Source organism: Hylobates moloch, unplaced genomic scaffold (assembly GCF_009828535.3).
Source record: "Hylobates moloch isolate HMO894 unplaced genomic scaffold, HMol_V3 SCAFFOLD_6, whole genome shotgun sequence".
Classification (NCBI taxonomy): domain Eukaryota; kingdom Metazoa; phylum Chordata; class Mammalia; order Primates; family Hylobatidae; genus Hylobates; species Hylobates moloch.
The window spans coordinates 68,415,325-68,438,242 of NW_026652281.1; the positions used below are offsets into that span (position 1 = coordinate 68,415,325).

General features: G+C 39.1%; 1 protein-coding gene and 1 long non-coding RNA gene across 9 annotated transcripts in view; one reads left to right on the forward strand and one right to left on the reverse strand.

Annotated features, from left to right (window-relative positions):
- The window catches only part of TENT2 (terminal nucleotidyltransferase 2), a 79,102-nt gene extending 61,119 nt beyond the window's left edge, over window positions 1–17,983 (reverse strand). For 6 of the 8 annotated variants that reach the window (XM_058440767.1, XM_032156972.2, XM_032156967.2 and 3 more), the window contains exons 1-5: window positions 17,639–17,982; window positions 17,328–17,397; window positions 10,658–10,831; window positions 10,359–10,448; window positions 6,639–6,876 (exon numbers count right to left, since the gene is read on the reverse strand). In XM_058440767.1, coding sequence (XP_058296750.1) covers window positions 6,639–6,876; window positions 10,359–10,448; window positions 10,658–10,794 — 465 coding nt within the window. In that variant the 5' untranslated portion in view covers window positions 10,795–10,831; window positions 17,328–17,397; window positions 17,639–17,982. Of the gene's footprint in view, window positions 1–6,638; window positions 6,877–10,358; window positions 10,449–10,657; window positions 10,832–17,327; window positions 17,398–17,638 lie in introns of all 8 variants that reach the window. The other 2 variants (XM_058440765.1, XM_058440766.1) reach the window with 1 other exon arrangement.
- Window positions 17,984–18,123: 140 nt separating this feature from the next.
- On the forward strand, window positions 18,124–18,904 carry LOC131383807 (uncharacterized). The gene is made up of 2 exons (XR_009214133.1): window positions 18,124–18,239; window positions 18,359–18,904. It is a non-coding gene; the product is annotated as an uncharacterized LOC131383807 (long non-coding RNA).
- The last annotated feature ends 4,014 nt before the right edge of the window (window positions 18,905–22,918 follow it).

The following is a 22,918-nucleotide window of genomic DNA, read 5'->3' on the forward strand; positions in this document are numbered from 1 at the left end:
TCAAGGAGAACTACAAACCACTGCTCAATGAAATCAAAGAGGATACAAACAAATGGAAGAACATTCCATGCTCATGGATAGGAAGAATCAATATCGTGAAAATGGCCATACTGCCCAAGGTAATTTATAGATTCAATGCCATCCCCATCAAGCTACCAATGACTTTCTTCACAGAATTGGAAAAAACTACTTTAAAGTTCATATGGAACCAAAAAAGAGCCCGCATCACCAAGTCAATCCTAAGCCAAAAGAACAAAGCTAGACGCATCACGCTACCTGACTTCAAACTATACTACAAGGCTACAGTAACCAAAACAGCATGGTACTGGTACCACAACAGAGACATAGATCAATGGAACAGAACAGAGCCCTCAGAAATGATGCCGCATATCTACAACTATCTGATCTTTGACAAACCTGACAAAAACAAGAAATGGGGAAAGGATTCCCTATTTAATAAATGGTGCTGGGAAAACTGGCTAGCCATATGTAGAAAGCGTACCTAGGATCCCTTCCTTACACCTTATACAAAAATTAATTCGTGATGGATTAAAGACTTATATGTTAGACCTAAAACCATTAAAATCCTACAAGAAAACCTAGGCAATACCATTCAGGACATAGGCGTGGGCAAGGACTTCATGTCTGAAACACCAAAAGCAATGGCAACAAAAGCCAAATTTGACAAATGGGATCTAATTAAACTAAAGAGCTTCTGCACAGCAAAAGAAACTATCATCAGAGTGAACAGGCAACCTACAGAATGGGAGAAAATTTTTGCAACCTACTCATCTGACAAAGGGCTAATATCCAGAATCTACAATGAACTCCAACAAATTTACAAGAAAAAAACAAACAACCCCATCAGAAAGTGGGCAAAGGACATGAACAGACACTTCTCAAAAGAAGACATTTATGCAGCCAAAAAACACATGAAGAAATGCTCATCATCAGTGGCCATCAGAGAAATGCAAATCAAAACCACAGTGAGATACCATCTCACACCAGTTAGAATGGCCATCATTAAAAAATCAGGAAACAACAGGTGCTGGAGAGGATGTGGAGGAATAGGAACACTTTTACACTGTTGGTGGGACTGTAAACTAGTTCAACCATTGTGGAAGTCAGTGTGGCGATTCCTCAGGGATCTAGAACTAGAAATACCATTTGACCCAGCCATCCCATTACTGGGTATATACCCAAAGGACTATAAATCATGCTGCTATAAAGACACATGCACACGTATGTTTATTGCGGCACTATTCACAACAGCAAAGAGTTGGAACCAACCCAAATGTCCAACAACGATAGACTGGATTAAGAAAATGTGGCACATATACACCATGGAATACTATGCAGCCATAAAAAGGGATGAGTTCATGTCCTTTGTAGGGACATGGATGAAACTGGAAAATATCATTCTCAGTAAACTATCGCAAGGACAAAAAACCAAACACCACATGTTCTCACTCATAGGTGGGAATTGAACAATGAGGACTAATGGACACAGGAAGGGGAACATCACACTCCGGGGACTGTTGTGGGGTTGGGGGAGTGGGGAGGGACAGCATTAGGAGATATACCTAATGCTAAATGACGAGTTAATGGGTGCAGGAAATCAACATGGCACATGGATACATATGTAACAAACCCGCACATTGTGCACATGTACCCTAAAACCTAAAGTATAATAATAATAACAAAAATAGAAAAAAAAAAAACCTTCAACAGCATTCTACCGTGCATTCAAGGCTTCAAACCACTGCCCCACTTTATCTCACACTGAACCCTTCATTCACTTTATACTCTACAGAAGCAAACAGAGGTAAACCAAACAAACTGTCGAGCACAATGCCAGTAATGACAGATAGTCAATAAATATTCGTTATCACTGTCACAGATTACCTTGTATTAGAGTTAGAATGTCATCTGCCTACCCTTGATTTTAAGTATCTTAAGCTCCTTCTCTTCATATTTTTAGAGACAAAGATCAAATCTTGGTTTTACCACTTACTAGCTGTAACTTTGAGCAAGTTATTTAGCTTCCTGAGCCTCAATAACATTAGGATAATATCCATGTCATGGGGTTGCTGAAAAGACTAAATGAGATAGCATATGTAGAATGCCTAGCAGAAACATCAATAAATGTTAGCTTTCTTAAAAAGTGTTCACTTAAAAAATAAACACAAAACTAACTGCTTGCCTTCTTTCTCCCACAACTTGGCAGGTAGAGAGTAGCAGTCAAAGAAATTGGTTCCAGCCAGGCGTGGTGGATCACACCTATAATCCCAGCATGTTGGGAGGCTGAGGCGGGTGGTTCACCTGAGGTCAGGAGTTTGAGATCAGCCTGACCAACATGGTGAAACCCCGTCTCTACTAAAAATACAAAATTGGCAGGGCATGGTGGCACATGCCTGTAATCCCAGCTACTTGGGAGGCTGAGGCAGGAGAATCGCTTGAACCCAGGAGATGGAGGTTGCAGTGAGCCATGTTCGTGCCATTACACTCAAGCCTGGGCAACAAGAGCAAAACTCTGTTTCAAAAAACTAAAAAAAAAGAAATTGGTTCAATTACACAATCTATCTTTAGCCTTCTGCACCTCAAAAAAAAAACAAAAAAACAAAAACAACAACAACAAAAAAGATAAATCCCTAATTCTAAATATTTAGGAGTATCTCTTTCTATATGACTAATTTTAAAATGTTATTGATACAGAACTGTACTTTACCAGATGGTTTATGCTGACACTAATGTGAATTGTTATTAAATTTACTGAAATTGAAAATTTGCCTACTCCATATGCAGAACTAGTAGTTAGTTAGTTCTAACAGTTAACTATCACAACATACAAATACAAGTAAAAATAGAGAGCTTTCAATAGTTTATCACAATATATTCCACAGAAAACAGGGCTACCAGCATACATACCTTAAAAAACCAGTAGAAGATTCTTTATTTTTTTTTTTTTTTGAGACGGAGTCTCGCTCTGTCGCCCAGGCTGGAGGGCAGTGGCATGATCTCAGCTCACTGCAACCTCTGCCTCCCGGGTTCAAGTGATTCTCCTGCCTCAGCCTCTCAAGTAGCTGAGACTACAGGCACCTGCCACCACGCCCAGCTAATTTTTGTATTTTTAGTAGAGACGGGGTTTCACCATATTGGCCAGGCTGGTCTCGAACTCCTGACCTTGTGATCCGCCTACCTTGGCCTCCCAAAGTGCTGGGATTACAGGCGTGAGCCAACACACCCAGCAAAAAGATTCTTATACGTTCATTCAAAGGTCTGATTTAATTTATACCATAGGCTTTCATATTATGGCATTACACGATAGTCTTTAAAATGAGTAAAAACAGCTAGGTACAGTGGCTCACACCTGTAATCCCAGCCCTTTGGGAGGCCAATGTGGGAGTATCACTTGAGGCCAGGAGTTCAAGACCAGCCTGGGTAACATAGCAAGACCCTGGCTCTACCAAAAAAAAAAAAAAAATTTAAAAACATTAGCCAGGTGGCCGGGTGCGGTGGCTCACGCCTGTAACCCCAGCACCTTGGGAGGCCAAGGAGGGTGGATCATGAGGTCAGGAGATCGAAACTATCCTGGCTAACACAGTGAAACCCCGTTTCTACTAAAAATACAAAAAATTAGCTGGGCATGGTGGCAGGCACCTGTAGTCCCAGCTACTCGGGAGGCTGAGGCAGGAGAATAGCGTGAACACAGGAGGCAGAGCTTGCAGTGAGCCGAGATCGTGCCACTGCACTCCAGCCTGGGCGACAGAGTGAGACTCCATCTCAAAAAAAAAAAAAAAAAAAAAAAAAAATTAGACGGACATGGTGGCCCATGCCTGTCGTCCTAGCTACTCAGGAGGCTGAGACAGCAGAATCACTTGAACCTACGAATTTAAGGCTGCAATGAGCTATGATCCCACCAATGCATTCCAGCCTGGGCATGACAGTAAGAGCCTCGTCTCTAAAGTTTTTTAAAAAACAAAAACTAGGCCGGGCGCGGTGGGTCACACCTGTAATCCCAGCACTTTGAAAAGTGAAAGAGGGTGGATCACAAGGTCAGGAGTTCAAGACCAGCCTGACCAACATGGTGAAACCCCGTCTCTACTAAAAATACAAAAATTAGCTGGATGTGGTGGCACACACCTGTAATCCCAGCTACTCAGGAGGCTGAGGCAGGAGAATCGCTTGAACCCAGGAGGTGGAGGTTGCAGTGAGCCGAGATCGCGCCACTGCACTCCAGCCTGGGAGACAGAGCGAGACTCTATCTCAAAAACAAAAACAAAAAAAAAACTAACTAAAAAAACCCAAGTTAATCTTTTCTCAGTTTCCTTTGCCTGATTGTTTTTTCCTTTCTCCCACTGATTTTGCCTGATTGTTTTTCCTATTTCAATATGGTTAAAAAAAAATTACAGAGGAGAAAAGAACAGTTTTTTCAATAAGCTGCTGGGACAACTGGACCAACAGCAAAAGAATAAAGCTGGACCCCCTACTTTACATCATATACAAAAATTAACTCAAAATGGATCAAAGTCTTAAATGTAAGAACTAAAACTATAAAACTCAGAATAACACATAGGCAGGGCAGGGAAAAAATAATAATAATAAAATAAACAAAATTTAAAAATTAACACATAGATATTCATCTCTGTGACCTTCAAAATGGTTTCTTAGATATGACACCAAAAGCACAACCAACCAAAGGAAAATAGATAAATTGGACTGCATCAAAATGAAAGGTTTTTGTGCTTCAAAGGATACCAAAAAGAAAGTAAAAGGACAAGCCACATAGTGGCAGCATAAATTCACAAATCATTATCTGGTAAGGGTCTAATATGTAGAATGCATAAAGAACTCTTACAAACCAACAGTAAAAAGACAAATAGTCCAATTTAAAAATGGGCAAGGGATCTAGATGAATAGAGATTTCCCCAAGAAGATACACAAATGTCCAATAAGCAAATGAAAAGACGCTCAATATTATTAGGCATTAGGGAAATGCAAATCCAAATCACGATGAGACACCATTTCATCCCCACTAGAATGGCTATAATCAAAAAGACAGACAATAACAAGTTTTGTAAGTTCGGCAAGCATGTAAAGAAAGTGCAACACCTATACACTGTTGATAGGATGTAAAATGGTGCAACCACTTTAGAAAACATTCGGCAGTTCCTCACAAAGTTAAACACAGAGTTACCATATGACCAAGCAATTTCACTCCAAGAGAGGTGAAAACATATGTCCATGCAAAAATCTGTACACAGATATTCACAGCTGCACTATTCGTAACAGACAAAAAGTGGAAACAACCCAGAAATTCGTCAACTAAGGACTGTATTAACAAAGTGAGGTATATTCATTCAATGGAGTATTATTCAGCTATAAAAAGGAATGAAGTACTGATGTGTATGCTACAACATGGATGAACCTTGAAAACATGCTAAATGAAAAAACAAGACGCGAAAGGCCACATATTGAGTGATTTCATTTATATAAAATATCAAGGATGGGATAAAGACAGAAAATAGATTAGTTGTTGCCAGGGAGCAGGAGAAGTGACTGTTACTGGGTACAAGGTTTCTTTTGAGGGTGAGGAAAATGTTTGGGAATCAGACAGTACAGTTGTACAACTTTGGGAATATATTTAAAAACCACTGAACTGTACACTTTAAAAGGGTGAATTTTATGGTACAATTATAACTAAATTAAAAAATTAAAAAACAAAATAATAATAGAGGAATAAAAAAGCAGCACAACTAAGGAATGAAGCAGATGTTGCTTTTCTGACCCAACAGTTCTGTACACTCACTATGTTTCAGACCTATACCGGTTGATAGGAACCCAAAGATGAGTAAAACAAAGTTGCTATATTTTCTTCAGGGTCCTTCTCCTTAGCCTACAAATGTCTTATTTCTCAAGAGTGTGGCAGCTTTGAAAATGCAAAAACGGCAAGTATAAACCACAGACAACCCAAGAGAATACAGATATTTACATTATAAACCCCTCTCAATTACCTAGAAGGTGATTTTTTAGGTTTCACTAAATATGGGGGAGGGGAGAGATATGTTTCTAGTATTAGATGTTAAATAACTCATTGTTCCCCAATGCTGACAATGTCATTTTCCAAGAATTATTATTTAAATAGCTTCAGTTCACTTATTTGAAAATTTTTATAAATGTTTTTGATACATCTTTCTTGATTATATCACTTTGAATGTATTATTTTTCTCAGTGACTCCTGGATTCTCTATTTTTGACATTCAAAAAACCTCATGTTAAACACAAATATCCCAAAATAAAATGTGTTCTAACACTGTATTACAATAGCTATATGAAAACTTTTTTTTTCAGTAAAAACAAGTAACAAGACAGTTCTCTAAACTCAGAAAGTGTTTGGGTTCTAATAAAATTTTCATAAATCAGGGAAGATCTGATTTCCTGATGGCTGCATTTCTATAAAAGAATAGCTACCAAAAATCAAAGTAATGTTTAGACAGAAAGTTAGGCTGAATAGTACTTTAAACATTGCAACAAAAAAGGCACGTTCTACTTAATCCAGGATATTAAATATTTTTGATTAATACATTATTTATACTAAATTCCCAAAAGGCAAAACTAAAAATCTACATTATCATTACCTTATCTTTGGCCTCAGGCAGTGTGATTTCTCTAGGTTCTAAAAATGGAATTTCTCGAAAAGGTGGAACACATCTGACTATATCTGGTACATAATGTGTATGAAACAATGGTGGCATTGAGTATCTTCGTTCACCTGATAAAGGCACAATCTGGTTAACTACAGTTGGCTCTTGGTGGGGTGAATGGAAACGTTGCCGTTTACCGTCAAGAGGAAGGTTTTTTTCATCGCTTAATCTCCTGAAAATAAGCAATATACCTTAGTAATTAAAGACACAACTTTTTGATAACAAATAAAAAGCAATTAAATATATATAAATATCGTTAAGAGATAATGACAATATTATGATTCTTTCAATAAGGTCACTTTATTAGCTTTATATGGATCTTAAAAATATTCATGTTCAGCACAAGAAATGCCTCTCAACACCTTAAAAAAAAATAGTAATAATGCAGATAGAAAAAACTACATGTATATATTGAGGTTAGTCTCCTGTATTTGAACTACCCCAATGTTTCATTTCAGTAGTTCAAACTTTGTAGGAAAAGGTCTATTTATAGAATTACTAAGAAGATCCAAACTATAACATAAGGAAGATACGATTAAGTGAGCTGAGGGCTAATTATAAAAAAGGGCTCTTTGAGGCCAGGCGCGGTGGCTCACGCTTGTAATCCCAGCACTTTGGGAGGCCGAGGCGGGCGGATCACGAGGTCAGGAGATCAAGACCACGGTGAAACCCCGTCTCTACTAAAAATACAAAAAAAATTAGCCAGGCGTGGTGGCAGGCGCCTGTAGTCCCAGCTACTCGGAGAGGCTGAGGCAGGAGAATGGCGTGAACCCGGGAGGCAGAGCTTGCAGTGAGCCGAGATCGCGCCACTGCACTCCAGCCTGGGTGACAGAGCAAGACTCCGTCTCAAAAAAAAAAAAAAAAAAAAAAAAGGGCTCTTTGAATACACTCATGTTCTGACTCATCAGCAGGAAAGACCAGATTAAGAGACACTTTTCAATAAAGCTATAAAGACACTGGACAATGAAGAAATTCAAAAATGAGCTGCAACTCAGATAATAGTATTTTATTAATATTAAATTTCTAGGGAATAATCAATGTATTTTGCTTATATAGAAGAAAAGCCTTGTTTTGTAGGAGGAATAAGCTGACATGTTTTCAGGTAAAATGGTATCAACAACTTTCTTTTATATGGTTCAGGAAAAAAAGCAAGTGGGCAAAAAGAAAAAGAGAAAGCAATCAAATGTAAAACTTTTAACTCATGAATCTAGGCAAAAGGCATACAGATATTCACTATATCATTCTTTAAATTTTTCTGGAGGTTTAAGTATTTGCAAAATAAAAAAGGAAAAATCATTAGAGTAAATATTTGTTGGGAAAAAAGACATTTACTTCATTGACACATTAAGTTGTTCATGTAGGTAATACTTTATGCCACAGAAAATGGCCCAATTCCTTTTAAACCTGAAAATTCTATGGGTCATAGAAGGTTTTTTTTTTTTTCTGAGACGGAGTCTTGCTCTGTTGCCAGGCTAGAGTGCAGTGGCATGGTCTTGGCTCACCGCAACCTCTGCCTCCGGGGTTCCAGCTATTCTCCTGCCTCAGCCTCCTGAGTAGCTGAGACTACAGGAGCCTGCCACCACGCCCAGCTAATTTTTGTGTTTTTAGTCGAGATGGGGTTTCACCATGTTGGCCAGGCTGGTCTCGAACTCCTGACCTCAAATGACCTGCTCACCTCGGCCTTCCAAAGTGCTGGGATTACAGGCATGAGACACTGCACCCGGCCCATAGAAGGTTTTTTAACACTCCTTTGGGATTATGTCAATTCCTCTCTCCTTGACAGATCTGCAAAATAAGTGGAACCTCTACTCACAGGTAAAGTATACAATGCTAAATGCATAAAAGTATATTTAATATTTTTAAACATGAAAGTATTTTAGAGCTATATATGCTGAGTATCTTCTAATGAGAATGCCAATTTTAATTTTTAAAAAATGTTTAACTACAAATTAATGGAGTTTTTTGTTTTTGTTTTTGAGATGGAGTCTCACTCTGTTGCCCAGGCTGGAGTGCAGTGGGGGGATCTTGGCTTACTGCAAGCTCCACCTCCTGGGTTCATGCCATTCTCTTGCCTCAGCCTCCTGAGTAGCTGGGATTACAGGTACATGCCACCACACCTGGCTAATTTTTTGTATTTTTAGTAGAGATGGGGTTTCACTGTGTTAGCCAGAATGGTCTCGATCTCCTGACCTCGTGATCTGCCTGCCTCGGCCTCCCAAAATGCTGGGATTACAGGTGTGAGCCACCGCGCCCAGCCTAATGGAGCTTATTTTCATTCTTAATTCACAAATTGGCTATAAAGGCAATTTCTAAAAAATAAAATCTGAATAAAGTCAATACTATTAGAATTATTATAAAACTTTTCTCAACGACAATTTTGAAGAACAACTCGTAGTGCTTATAAGCATATGACTCAGAGACATACAACATTTCAAATCCCAGCTATGTCACTTCTGAGTAACTAGTTACTTAACCTTTGCGTGAGTCAGCTTTCTCCTCAACAGGCAAGGGACAATAGTATCTACCTCAGTGTTACGTGATTTAATCAAACCATTAATTGTAAAGGCTTAGAATAATGATTACTACATAATAAGCAATAATTCCTAGCTAGTGTTATTATTTTCTTTTACAGCACCTTGTTCACTGAGTGTTTTTTTTAATGGGACATAAAGGTTATAAAAGGTTTATATAGGTTTTTAAGTAACAGTGGTATCTTTTAAATATTGCCGAATGTTATTTTAGTAACTACCTCTCAAGTTCTACTTTTTAATAAATGAATTACTTTTAATCAAAGATTAAAATTAATTGACTCCTGACTTGACTATAGGAAGTTTTATGTCACACAGAAATTTTCACTACAATATTTGTTATCATGGAAACTTACCTGTGTAAGATGTAGATAAATCAAAAGAAAAACATAAAGTTTACTAGAAAGAAAATGTTATAATTGTGTCCCCCTAGAAATTCCAATGTTGAAGTCCTAAACCCCAGTAGCTCAGAATGTGACTGTATTATTTGGAGACAGGACCTCCTAAAAGTTACTTAAGTTAAAGTGGGGTCTTTATAATGAGCCTTAATCCAATATAACTGGTGTCCTTAGAAGAAGAGATGAGGACACAGAAAACACAGGGAAACGGCCATATTAAGACACAGTGACAAAGCAGCCATCTACAAGGCAAGAAAAGAAGCCTCAGAAGAAACCAACCCTGCCAACACCTTGATCTAGCCTCCAGAATTGTAAGAAAATAAATTTCTGTTGTGTAAGCCACCCAATGTGTGGTACGTTGTTATGGCAACCCTACCCTAGCAAATGAATACAGAAGGCCATCTCATTTAGTTAAAAAATCTCAATTAAAAAGTGGTTTTCTGAGGAAACAGCTTTATTCTAGAAAAAGAAAACCTGGGATATAGAAAAGGGGAGATCTGATGTAGGGCAGAAACAAACATAAAATAAAGCAGGAACAAATCAACAAAAGAACCCCTAAAATTTTTAAACGCATAAAAATGTTAAAATTCCACGACTGATCTGATCGTACAGGTCCCAGAAAACAAAACATAGGGCATAGGGTCCATACAATATTAATTCAAGATACACTGTTACAGAGTTCTCAGAAATGCAAAAACATTCTTTTAAAATAATTAAGAAGTACTTACTTCCTTCCTCGAAATAATGGGGAAGCTGAGGTCTGTATTGGACTGACATTTCCATATGTCAGCTGCTGTAATGACACAGCTCTAGACAAGCTATCAAAATCAAAGAAAAGAACAGTAATTTATACATATTTTTTCTTTAAAAACAAAACCAATCTCTGAAAAAAAAATTAAATACATCCCTATCAAAAAAAAATGTGACAACATATTCTCCACATTCGAGAGTTTAATACAAAAAGGGTTTATGTCAAATAGAAAATGAAATTTACCAACAACATGGGCCAAAATATCACCATACTCACTCTGCATTCTGAAAGTTGAATTGTGCATCTATAAGCTGCTGGTGTGAATAAACAGTAGGTGACAGGGTAAAGAAGTTATTATGTTGTTGATGATTTGGAGTGAAGGGTGGGCGACCCAAAATTGAGTTTGGGAACATGCTCTTGTTCACTGGAAGTGAGCATGTATTCTTCTACCTAGGATAATTTAAAAAGACAATATTAAATTATCATAGCTTAAAGATACTAAACACTTTGATAACTATTATCCACTAACTTAAAATAATTAGTTATCAAGTTACAAATTTTATTTGCAAAGTTAAATAGGTCTCTTAAGTGCCATTGTAGGTAACAAAAGAAAACTAATAATAAATTCCAAATCTAAGATTAACATAATTCAAACAGCAAGATATATGCACATTTCTAATTTTCTGATGAATTTACCCTAATACATTTACCCTCATATCAACAAATCTTTTAGAAATCAAGTTATCACCTGACATTAATAAAATTCCACAGATTATTACATTTATTCTCAAACTAATTTATACAAAGGTATAAACCACATGACATCCTGATTCCTAGAATTTGGATCTTACAGGTCTGATCAAATAAGGAATGGATTTTATATTGTCTTAACAACTTATAAGATTCTGAGATTCCCCTCAAAGTCTACATAATTTACATAAAAGACTTCCAATAAAAGAGGGCTATGTTCCATAGGAATAGGGAAAAATTATACAAAGCAATCAGAATCCTTCAGTGATCCAGGGAGGAGAGTAGATATTTATTCTTTGCAATGACCGATATATCAAGGCTGTAGTCTTGCAAGGGATAGGATAAGGTAATAAACTGAAAATGAGGATCAGGTAAAGTCTACAAAGAAAAATAGGACTCCTCAGCCCACTTTCTCAAAGCAAGCAATTAGAAAACTCTTCTATGAAAAAACAAAATGAGAGAGAAACTATGTAACATAGTAACAAAAGGACATAATAATATTTGGGAGTCCATCAAGAAAATGTCAAGGTAGCTAACTAATCAACTTAACCTGAAGCCTACTAGTTGACAGGCCCTACCCACACACTTTTAGAGTTTCTAATTAGACTCCTGATATTCTCACTTAAAATAGGCATCCATGGATCACCAGAAGAAAAATAAAACCTGGGAATAAACAGAAACGATGTCAGGAACAAATAAACACTCAAAAAGAAATACCTCAGATTAATGAAAAGACATTGCATTATAAAACAAGAATATGCTATTTAAAAAGAAACGGGCCGGATGCGGTGGCTCACACCTAGAATCCCAGCACTCTGGGAGGCCACGGTGGGAAGACTACTTGAGCTCAGGAGTTCAAGACTAGCCTGGGCAACAAAGTGAGACCCTGTCTCTATAAAAAAAAATCAAAAAAATTAGCCAGGCATAGTAGTGTGTGCCTATGGTCCCAGCTACACAGGAGGCTGAGGTGGGAGGATTGTTTGAGTCCAGGAGGTCAAGGCTGTAGTGAACCATGTTCATGCCACTGCACTCCAGCCTAGGACACAAGGCAAGACCCTATGTCAAAAAAATAAAATAAAAAGGCTCTGGGAAATTATAAAATTGAAAGCAGAACTACCCAGCAGAAAGTTAAAAGATAACCTTGAGAAAATGTATTAGAAAGAACGAAAAGGAAAAGGTGGTAGAGGCAGGAAGGAGGCAAGATAACAGAAGAGAAAACAAAAAAGTATTAAACTATGTGATCTAACATTGTAACAGAAGGTCCAGGAAGAACAGAAAAAATACAGGACATTACCTAATAAATAAAACAAAAAAATGCCAAAGACTGAAAGACACCAATCCCCAGATTGAAAGGATCTAAAGGGTACAAAGCACAGTAAAAAAGTTACATGTCAAGGTATATTATATTGAAGTTTCAGAATATCACACAAAAAAAGGAAGTTTATAAAATATTCAACAGGGGAAAATGTTATAAACAAAGGTCAAGAAATCAAAATGGCTTTGGATTTCTCAATAGCACAGGACATGGACTCATGACTTCAAATCTCTGACGGAAATGCTCTCAGGCTATAATTCTATACCTAGCTGTACTATCAATGCAAGGGCAACTAGAAACATTCTTAGACAGGTAAGTTATCAAAAAAGAAAAAGAAAACCTGGAATCTAGAAAAAGGGAGATCTGATGTAGGGCAGAAACAAAGTAAATTACCCGAGATGACAGTGATGGAAAGCTAACAGTTCAAATTAGAATAGGAGGATGCAGGGCTTCAAGAAGATAGCCAAGAAAAGAAAAATCAGCTGGTAGATTACCTGATGTATTTGACCATAGAGATAAGTTCTGTTAACAGAGTAGAAATAATTTTAGAAATACAGAAATGTAGCTAGTTAAAAATAAATTACCAAAGAAAAAAACACTCAACAGGTAATATAAAAAAGGCAATATAATCAGTTACCTGATTCTTACAAAGATTGAATATACTGATTTTTTAAAAACTGAGTTACTATATAAAATTTATTATATATTATTTATTTATATATGACTATATTGGACATTTGTGTTTATATATCAAGTTTTATATGGAGGATGACAGAGGGTACAAAAAGTGCTAAATTCTCATTTTCAGTAAATATAAATCAAAAGAATGAACTATATAAGCTTTATTCTTTTTTCTTTTTTTTTTTCAACAACAGAGAAAAATAAAACTAGGTAGCCAGGAGAACTGAAGTAGCTGCCTCTGGGGATTGTGACTAGGAGGGCTGGAAAAACTATGAGACAATAGGGGAGAAAAAGAAAAATCTGGGAAGAAATTAATAAATCCCTCACAAACATTGTTCCTTGTTTTTTCAATTCCATAAGATTAAAATTCCCTAGGTTGGCCACCGATAACAAGGCTCACCAGTCCAGGGTTCATAACAGATTGTGGACAAAATTCTATGAACCATCATCAGACCTCATCCCAAATGTCTGACTCTAATTTGAACCAGAGACAAGGTTAACCTCCAGAAAATAAGAGTCTGTCAACTTTCTTTAGCAGACCCTTATGTCTTTTTACAAGAGATTTTAAAAAAAGAAAATAATCCTATCATATTTCCTCACCTGTACACCCTAGTTTCTTCAGAGGAAATGGACAAATATCTTGAACTAAGCAGAATCCCCTAGTAAAAATACACACAATAATCCTGGGCTGGGCAGTTGCTCATGCCTGTAATCCTTTGGGAGGCTGAGGCAGGCAGATTGTTTGAGCCCAGGAGTTAGAGACCAGCCTGGGCAACATGGTAAAACCCCATCTCTACAACAAATACGAAAATTAGGCTGCACGCCTATAATCCCAGCACTTTGGGAGGCCGAAGCAGATGCATCACCTAAGGTCAGGAGTTCACGACCAGCCTGACTAACATGGTGAAATCCCTACTAAATACAAAAAAATCAGCCAGGCGTGGTAGCACATGCCTGTAATCCCAGCTACTTGGGAGGCTGAGACAGGAGAATCGCTTGTACCTGGGAGGCAGAGGTTGCAGTGAGCCAAGATCACGCAATTGCACTCCAGGCTGGGCAACAACAGCAAAACTCCGTCTCAAAAAAAAAAAAAAAAAAAAATTAGGCCGGGCGCAATGGCTCACGCCTATAATCCCAACACTTTGGGAGGCCGAGGTGGGCACATCACCTGAGGTCAGGAGTTCAAGACCAGCCTGGCCAACATGGCAAAATCCCTTCTCTACTAAAAATACAAAATTAGCTAGCGTGGTGCTGGGCATCTGTAATCCCAGCTACTTGGGAGGCTGAGGCAGGGGAATCGCTTGAACTCGGCAGGCAGAGGTTACAGTGAGTGGAGATCGCACCACTGCACTCCAGCCTGGGTGAAAGAACGAGACTTAGTCTCAAACAAAAGAAAACAACACAACAAAAATTAGCCAGGTGTGGTGGTCTGCATCTGAAGTCCCAGCTACTCTGGAGGCTGGGGTGGGAGGATCGCTTGAGCCAGGGAGATGGAGGTTGGAGTGAGCCGAGGAGACTGTGTCACTGCACTCCAGCCTGGTCAACGGAGCAAGACCCTGTCTCAAAAACAAAAAAAAAGAAAAAAGAAAAATCTTGGATTGCCAGATTCAAGCCTGGCAACGAACACTTTTCACCCTTTGCTCAGGCTCACACTCCTTCTTGGCCTTTTTTACTCTGGTTCCCTAATCTAATTTCCCATAAAACATAGGACCCTACTTCACAGGATTTATGAGAAAATGATATTAAATACAATTCACTGTAACAAATTTTGCTTGATAGTTCATTTTGTTGGAATAGACACTACAAATCTAGTGAATGGAAAAAATACGTATTCAGAAAAACTAGAATTAAAATCTTGTACTTTCAGGTTTATTTAAATCAGTTCATAGCAAAAAGCCTAGACACTTTTGTTTATATCTATAAAAAATATGTTGTTTTTCCTCTATAACTGAATAAGGTCCATGTATATTAAGATTTGAAGATCCAAAATGACATTAAGAGCCCAGGCCTCACCTTGTTTCCATCCCTTAGACAGCCAAATCCAAACTAATAATAAGTCTAAAGATGACTTGTGGCTCAGAACTACTCTACCAAGTTAATGACCAAATTATCCTCAGCTTAAAAACTTCTTAGAATGAGTCCACAGCCAGATGTTTAGTCTAGGGCAGAAATCTAGTTTAGCCTATCCCAAATTCCCAGAAATATATCAAGCTCTGGAGCCCCTGCAAAACAAAGGATCTGTCAGCCTCTCCTCAGTATGAATTTTGGCCCTCAAGTCAGGCTCTTAAAGAAGATAGGCTTCAAGTAGCGGAAAATCATTCCGAGGCATTCATTCTATGTTCACCAATATAGGTATTCTGAAAGATATCTAGAGTTAAGGAAGTAAATGAAACGCTCATGAATTTCTATGCCTTTTTCTAATACATTTCACAGATTTTGATGAAAATAAAAATGACATCAAAACAATTATCATAAACAACATAATCATTTTTTAAACAGAACTTAGTTTCACAAAATAAAATACAGTAAAACTATTACTGTAACAAATAAGGGGACCTCCACAAAATTTTAAATCATTTTCTTCATACTCTGAATGAAAGGTTTCTTCAGTAAGTAGAGATTAGTTACATAAAACATTACTCCACATTAACTATGGTCTTCTACCATCTCCTATGTGACAAATTTTATGATAGATACATAAAATCCAGATATTGGCAATATCCAATTTTCCTTACCTTAAAAGTTTTCAGTTCCACAATCTGTACTTGACCGTAAAAGAGTATACTGGTACTTTCCTTACGGAGAAAACCTTAACGACAGTTTCCTAAGGTGGACCCAATGGGAAATTACACAGGTTTACATGAGACAAGGCAGTAAAAAAGTAGATTAATTCGGCCGTGCACAGTAGCTCACACCTGTCATCCCAGCACTTTGGGAGGCCGAGGCGGACGGATCACCTGAGGTCAGGAGTTGGAGACCACCCTGGCCAACATGGTGAAACCCTGTCTCTACTAAAAATACAAAAATTAGCTGCGCGTAGTGGCACGTGCCTGTAATCCCAGCTACTCGGCAGGCTGAGGCAGGAGATCGCTTGAACCCAGGAGGCAGAGGCTGCAGTGAGCCAAGATCGTGCCATTGCACTCCAGCCTGGGTGACAAGAGCAGGACACCGTCTTGCAAAAAAAAAATTAATTCCTAGTAATTTCTAGTGACAAAGTATTTGGTCCTGGAATTTGCAACCTGGAATTTCTGTCCTCAACTTGACCTCTCCTCCAACAAATTAGAGAACACTCAAGGTTATATATAATTCCTTCATCAGGATTCCTTAGAAAGCAGAATATACCTAGTATGAAAACCAGAACTGTACTGGCTAAACCAAGATACTGTCCATTTTATCCAAATACCTTTGATATCTCAAACCCACTTCTTTTCTCCACAATACGAAAAATCCAATTCCTAAAGCCTGCCAACCCACTGTGAAAACCACTTCCAGGTTTTGAACAGGATATTCCTTTTGGTTAAAAATTAAATTACACCCAAGTGTTCCAAAAAATAATCTAGTCACATGGCTCCAAATGGGCATTTCTTAAACAACTCATAAATGGCCTGTTTCACACGGAACCTGTTACAGGACATTTCCAGAACACACATAATTAGGGCTATTCACACCAACAAAGTAACGTCACTATTACTGGCTATTAATCAGTATAAATTAATATAGCCTTATGGCTGTTAATCAGTACGTATTAGAAGCCTGGTGGTACTGAACCATACAATATGAAGACATTTACAAAAGTTACTATGTTACCTGTAATATAAAAACACAGATTTAGTGATCAGTTACAATCTTTCTTCACAAAATCATACACTGCACATGTGTTATTTAGCTTGTGTTTTACAGTTTCCCTGTTTCTTCTCTGTTCACCCTAATGAAAAATATCTGCTACTTTAAACAAAGAGTTGAAAGAGACAAGACAAGTAATTTAGAGAATCCGTAAGTTTTGAGACATATAAGCCTTTCGTGTCCTCACCTTGAGACGAAGAGTCTTTCTACAAAGGCTGAACAAGAAAAGAAACGTATACAACAGTCGTAACCTGTGCATTTTCCTATAAAGTGAAAAGCTGAGGCAATTTCATGCCATTTAATTAAGCCTTAAAAGATAAATGCCTTTTAAATTTTTTAATTAACCCAGCTACTTACCTTAGTTCTTCACCACCCTTTGAAACACCATGCAGGAGTCCCAAGACTATCTTATCTTCCTCTTTTGGTCCTGGAGTGGTGCACGAGGCAGTAAGCGAGGAAGAGAAAACGAGTAAGCAAAGTAAGCGGTCCTAAGATTCTTCAAAACGTACAGCAGCCCAGATGCCGCCCATAAATTTGGAATAACCAAGAGATACTGCCGGAACCTCCCACGCAAAACAAAACGCTACCGTTTCGGAAAAGTTTCCCGTGCCCCGCCCCCGCCCTGGGCCTACACCGCTGCGTTCCTCTCCGAAACCCCCTAAACTCACAGATGTCCTCCGGGAAGGGCTAAGCAGGGTCTACCAGCACTGCCCGCTCAGAAGTTCCAAGGCCCGAGCGGGGACGGCTGGGCGTACTCCGTCGTAGCTTTCTCCCGAACCAAAGGAGGTAGTGGTGGCCCGTGGGACAGCTAGGCCCAGCTCCGGCTCCGGCTGAGATCTAACCCCTCGCAGGGCTGCCAGGGGAGGAGCAACACAAGAAAAGGTAGAGGCTGCAAGGATATAGAAGGTTGGGGGCGGTGGCAAAAAGCGGAAGAGCAAAAAGTCGCCGAAAAAGCGGCGTAGAAAACCCTGTCAAAGACACCCGGAAGATCGACGTGACCCCGGATAAGAATAGGCAGCGGGGAGCGAGAGGTCACACTTCCGGTGGCCGCGTCCCTCCCACCCCCCCGCCTATGAGCGCTTTGCTTGAATGCGCAGGCGCAAGACAGCCGGATTTGGAAGGAGTTAGTTTCTCAACTGCTGCCAGCGCCAGTTGGGAAAGGGTTAGGACTGCACTAAGAGGAGTGGAGCAGGCAGTCGCCGGAGGGCCACCTCTGGGCCCCTTGCGTGAACTCACGTGCAGCCGTTCTAGCTGTAACAAATGTTTTCTGTGGGTCCTTCGTGTGTTGGCCGAGTGACTTGTCCCCAGAGAAGCCTTTCTTAACCAGTGTTCCCTTATCTTCTCCCCCGGAGCAACATTAAACTTTATCTGTTCTTTTGCCCCTCCAGTAACCTGAGAGCTTCTTTGGAAGGAAAATGCTTTCTTTGGCCGGACGCGGTGGCTCACGCCTGTAATCCTAGCACTTTGGGAGGCCGAGGCGGGCGGATCACGAGGTCAGGAGTTCGAGACTAGCCTGGCCAACATGGTGAAACCCCATCTTTACTAAAAATACAAAAATTAGCCGAGCTTGGTGGCGCGCGCCTGTAATCCGCGCTACTCAGGAGTCTGAGGCTGGAGAATCGCTTGAACCCCGGAGGCGGAGGTTGCAGTGAGCCGAGATCGTGCCACTGCACTCCAGCCTGGGCGACAGAGCCAGACTCTGTCTCAAAAAAAAAAAAAAAATGCTTTCTTTCTCTCTAAAGCCTGGACTTAGCGCCTTGCCTATAGTAATAGCTGGTATTCACTAATTCAACCAATATTTATTGATATCGCCTCTTGAGTGAGCTTTAATAATTTGTAGAAACGTCTAAATTGTTTAATAATGCAAATCTGTTAGCTGTATTCCTTTATTGTCCACTTAATGTCTATAAAATCTGACCCCTCAGGTTCTAAAATTGGTAATTTGTGTGTCATCTTTTTTTCTGATCGATCTGGCGAGGGGCTTCTCGGTTTACGGATCTCAAATCTCAAAGCCCGTTTTTGCTTTCTTGGATTTTCTCTACTGGTTTTCTGTTTTCTATTTTATTGATATCTGCTCTTATGTTTATTGTTTCCTTTATTCTGCTGTTTTTTAATTTTTAAATTTCTTGTTTTGTTTCTCTAGTTTCTTAACTCAGAAACTAATGACCACTAATTTTAGATGTCTCTTGTTTCTACAGGCATTTGGTGTGATAAGTGTCCCTCTATACTGTTTTAGCTACGTTCCACATATTTTCATATATTGTATTTTCGTTTTCCTTCATTTCAAAATACTTTGTAATTTCCCTATTGCTTTCTTTTTTTGACCATGGGTTTTTTGTAAGTGTTGATCTGCAAATGTGGAGGAGTTTTCCGGATAGCTGCCTGTTACTGATTTCTGATTTAATCTCATTGTGATCAGAGAAGGTACTTCATACAGTATTAATAATTTTAAACTTATTGACACTGGTTCTGTGGCCGAGTATAGTCTGTCTCGGTAAATACTGTGCATTTGAAATGAATGTGTTTTTTGCAGTTGTTGCATGCAGTGTTCTATAAATGTCAATCATGTCAAGTTAGTGTCATGGTGTTAACATGGTATATATAAGGAAAACATAATTCCAATTCTAGATAAAGTCCTCCAGAAAATTGAAGAGGAGGGAATACTTCCCAGCTCATTCTGTGGGGCCAGCATTACACTAATACCCAAACTCTAGATATTAAGCAAACTATGGACCAATATCTCTCATAAACATAATATGCACAATTCTAGTCACTTTTATTTCACAGTATATAAAAAAGATAATACATTATATCCAAACAGGTGCTTATCCTAGAAATGCAAGGTTGAATTAGCATTGTATTGACCATAAAAGAGTATACTGGTACTTGCCTCACGGAGAAAACCTTAAAGACTGTTTCCTAAGGTGGACCCAATGGGAAATTACATAGGTTTACATGAGACAAGGCAGTAAAAGAGTAGATTACATAAAAAAGATATATAAATATATAAATACATAAAAAATATGTATAAAAGATAATACATTATAGCCAAACAGGGGCTTATCCTAGGAATGCAAGGTTGAATTAGCATTGGTAAATCAAGCAATATAATTTACCATATTAACAGACTAAAAAAGAAAAACCATTTGATAATCTCGATACATGCAGCAAATGCATTGGACAAAATCCAGTATCCATTCCTAAGATTACAAGGAAACTTCCTCAACTTGATAGAGAGTGTCTATAAAAAGCATCACACTTAATGGTGAAGAACAATGCTTTCACCTTAAGATCAGGAACAAGGCAAGGATTTCTGCTCTGACAACTTTTGTTCAATATTCTACTGGGGATTCTAGCCTGTGCAATAAGGCAAGGGAAAAAAAAGGCATTCAAATTAGCAAAGAAGGAAGTAAAACTGGTTTTATTTGTTGTATTTATTGAAAACTCTGGCACAAAATCTACAAAAAACTATCAGATCAAATAAATGACCAAGACTACAGGTCATAAAATCAAAACACAAATGTCAATTGCATTTGTAGTACACCAGCAATAAACAATCTGAAATTGAAATTTAAAATTCCATTTACAACAGCATCAAAAATATTTGAGGCAGGCATGGTGGCATGCACCTGTAGTCCCAGCTACTTGAGAGGCTGAGGCAGAGAATCACTTGAGCCCAGGAGTATGATGGCATTATGATAGCTCACTGCAGCCTCAGAAAGAGAATGGAAAGACAAGCCAAAAACTGAAGCAGCTATTTGCAAATCACATATCTGATAAGAATGTGTGTGTGTGTGGTTTTGTTTTTTGTTTTTTTTTTTGAGACAGGGTCTTGCTGTGTCTCAAAAGAGCTGGAGTATAGTGGCATGCTCACGACTTACTGCTACCTCGACCTCCTAGGCTCAAGTGATCCTCCCACCTCAGCTTCCTTAGTAGCTGGGACTACAGGTGTGCATCACCATGCCTGGTTAATTATTGTATTTGTTATAGAGGATGGAGTTTCCCTATGTTGCCCAGGCTGGTCTCGAATTCCTTGACTCAAGCAATCCACCTGCCTCAGCCTCTCTAAGTGCCGGAATTACAAGTGTGAGCCATCATGCCGGGCCCTGGTAAATAATTTACATCCAGGCCGGGCAAGGTGGCTCACACCTGTAATCTCAGCACTTTGGGAGGCTGAGGTGGGCGGATCACAAGGTCAGGAGTTCGAGACCAGCCTGGCCAATATGGTGAAACCCCAACTCTACTAAAAATACAAAAATTACCCTGGCATGGTGGCAGGTGTCTGTAGTCCCAGCTACGTGGGAGGCTGAAGCAGGAGAATCACTTGAATCCAGGAGGCAGAGGTTGCAGTGAGCTGAGATCTCGCCATTGCACTCCAGCCTGGGCGACAGGGCAAGACTCTGTCTCAAAAAAAAAAAAAAAATTTATATCCAGAGTGTCTATTTTTTGAACTCTCATACCTCAATAGTAACCCCAAAAAATGGGCAAAAGATTTGAAGAGACATTTCATCAAAGAAGCCATATAAGCTGGGCGTGGTGGCTCACACCTGTAATCCCAGCACTTTGGGAGGCCGAGGTGGGCAGATCACCTGAGGTCGGGAGTTCGAGACCAGACTGACCCACATGGAGAAACCTCATCTCTACTAAAAATACAAAATTATCCAGGTTTGGTGGCACATGCCTATAATCCCACCTACTTGGGAAGGCTGAGGCAGGAGAATTTTTTAAATCTGGGAGGCGGAGATTGCGATGAGCTGAGATTGTGCTGTTGCAATCCAGCCTGGGCAACAAGAGCAAAACTCCGTCTCAAAAAAATAAATAAACAAAGAAGCCATATATGGATGACAAATAAAGGCATGAAAAGATATGCAACATAATTAGTCATTAGAAGAAATACAGATTAAGAGAAAAATACAAATTAAGACCTCAACAACGTACCCTACCTATTTGATGGTAAATTCCAAAAGACTAGTCATAACCAAGAATTTGTCAGAACATAGAGCAACTGAAACTCATACACTACTAATGGAAATATGAAATGATGCAACCACTTTGGAAAAAACTTAGGAATTTTCTTAAAAGGGTAAGCATATATTTATTTGCATATGCTTCAGACATTCCATCCTAGGTATTTACTCAAAAGAAATGAAAACACATGTCCACAGAAGGACTTGTACGCAAATGTTCACAGCAACTGTATTTGTAATTGCCTGTAATCCCAACCCTTTGGGAGGCCAAGGCAGGAGGATTGCTCGAGGCCAGGAGTTGGAGACCAGCCTGGGCAACTTGGCGAATCCCTGCCTCTACTAAAAATAAATAGCAATCTCAGCTACTAGGGAGGCTGAAGAAGGACAATCGTGTAAGCTTAGGAGGTGGAGGCTGCAGTGAGCTGTGACTGGACCACTGCTCTCCAACCTGGGTGACACAACAAGACCCTGTCTCAAAAAAAAAAAAAAGCAAAAAACTGTAACACAAATACCCATTAACAGGCAAATGGGCTGAGAGTGGTCGCACCTGTAATCTGAGCACATTGAGAAGCCAAGGTGGGAGGATTGCTTGAGGCCAGGAGTTGGAGACCAGCCAGGCAACACAGTGAGACCCCCATCTCTACCTATACCAGGAGTATCCAATCTTTTGGCTGCCACACTGGAAGAAGAATTGTCTTGGGCCACACATAAAATACAATAGCTGATGAGCTAGAAAAAACAAAATTGGAAAGAAAATATCATAATGTTTTAAGAAAGTTTACAAATTTGTGTTGGGCTGCATTCAAAGCTGTCTTGGACCATATACAGCCTGTGGACTGAGGTTTGGACAAACTTGCTCCTACCTATTAGGGAGGTTGAAGAGAGAGGATTACTGGAGCCCAGGAGTTTGAAGCTGCAGTGAGCTCTGATTCTACCACTACAAGCAGAGTGAGACCCTATCTCTAAAAACAAAACTAAAAA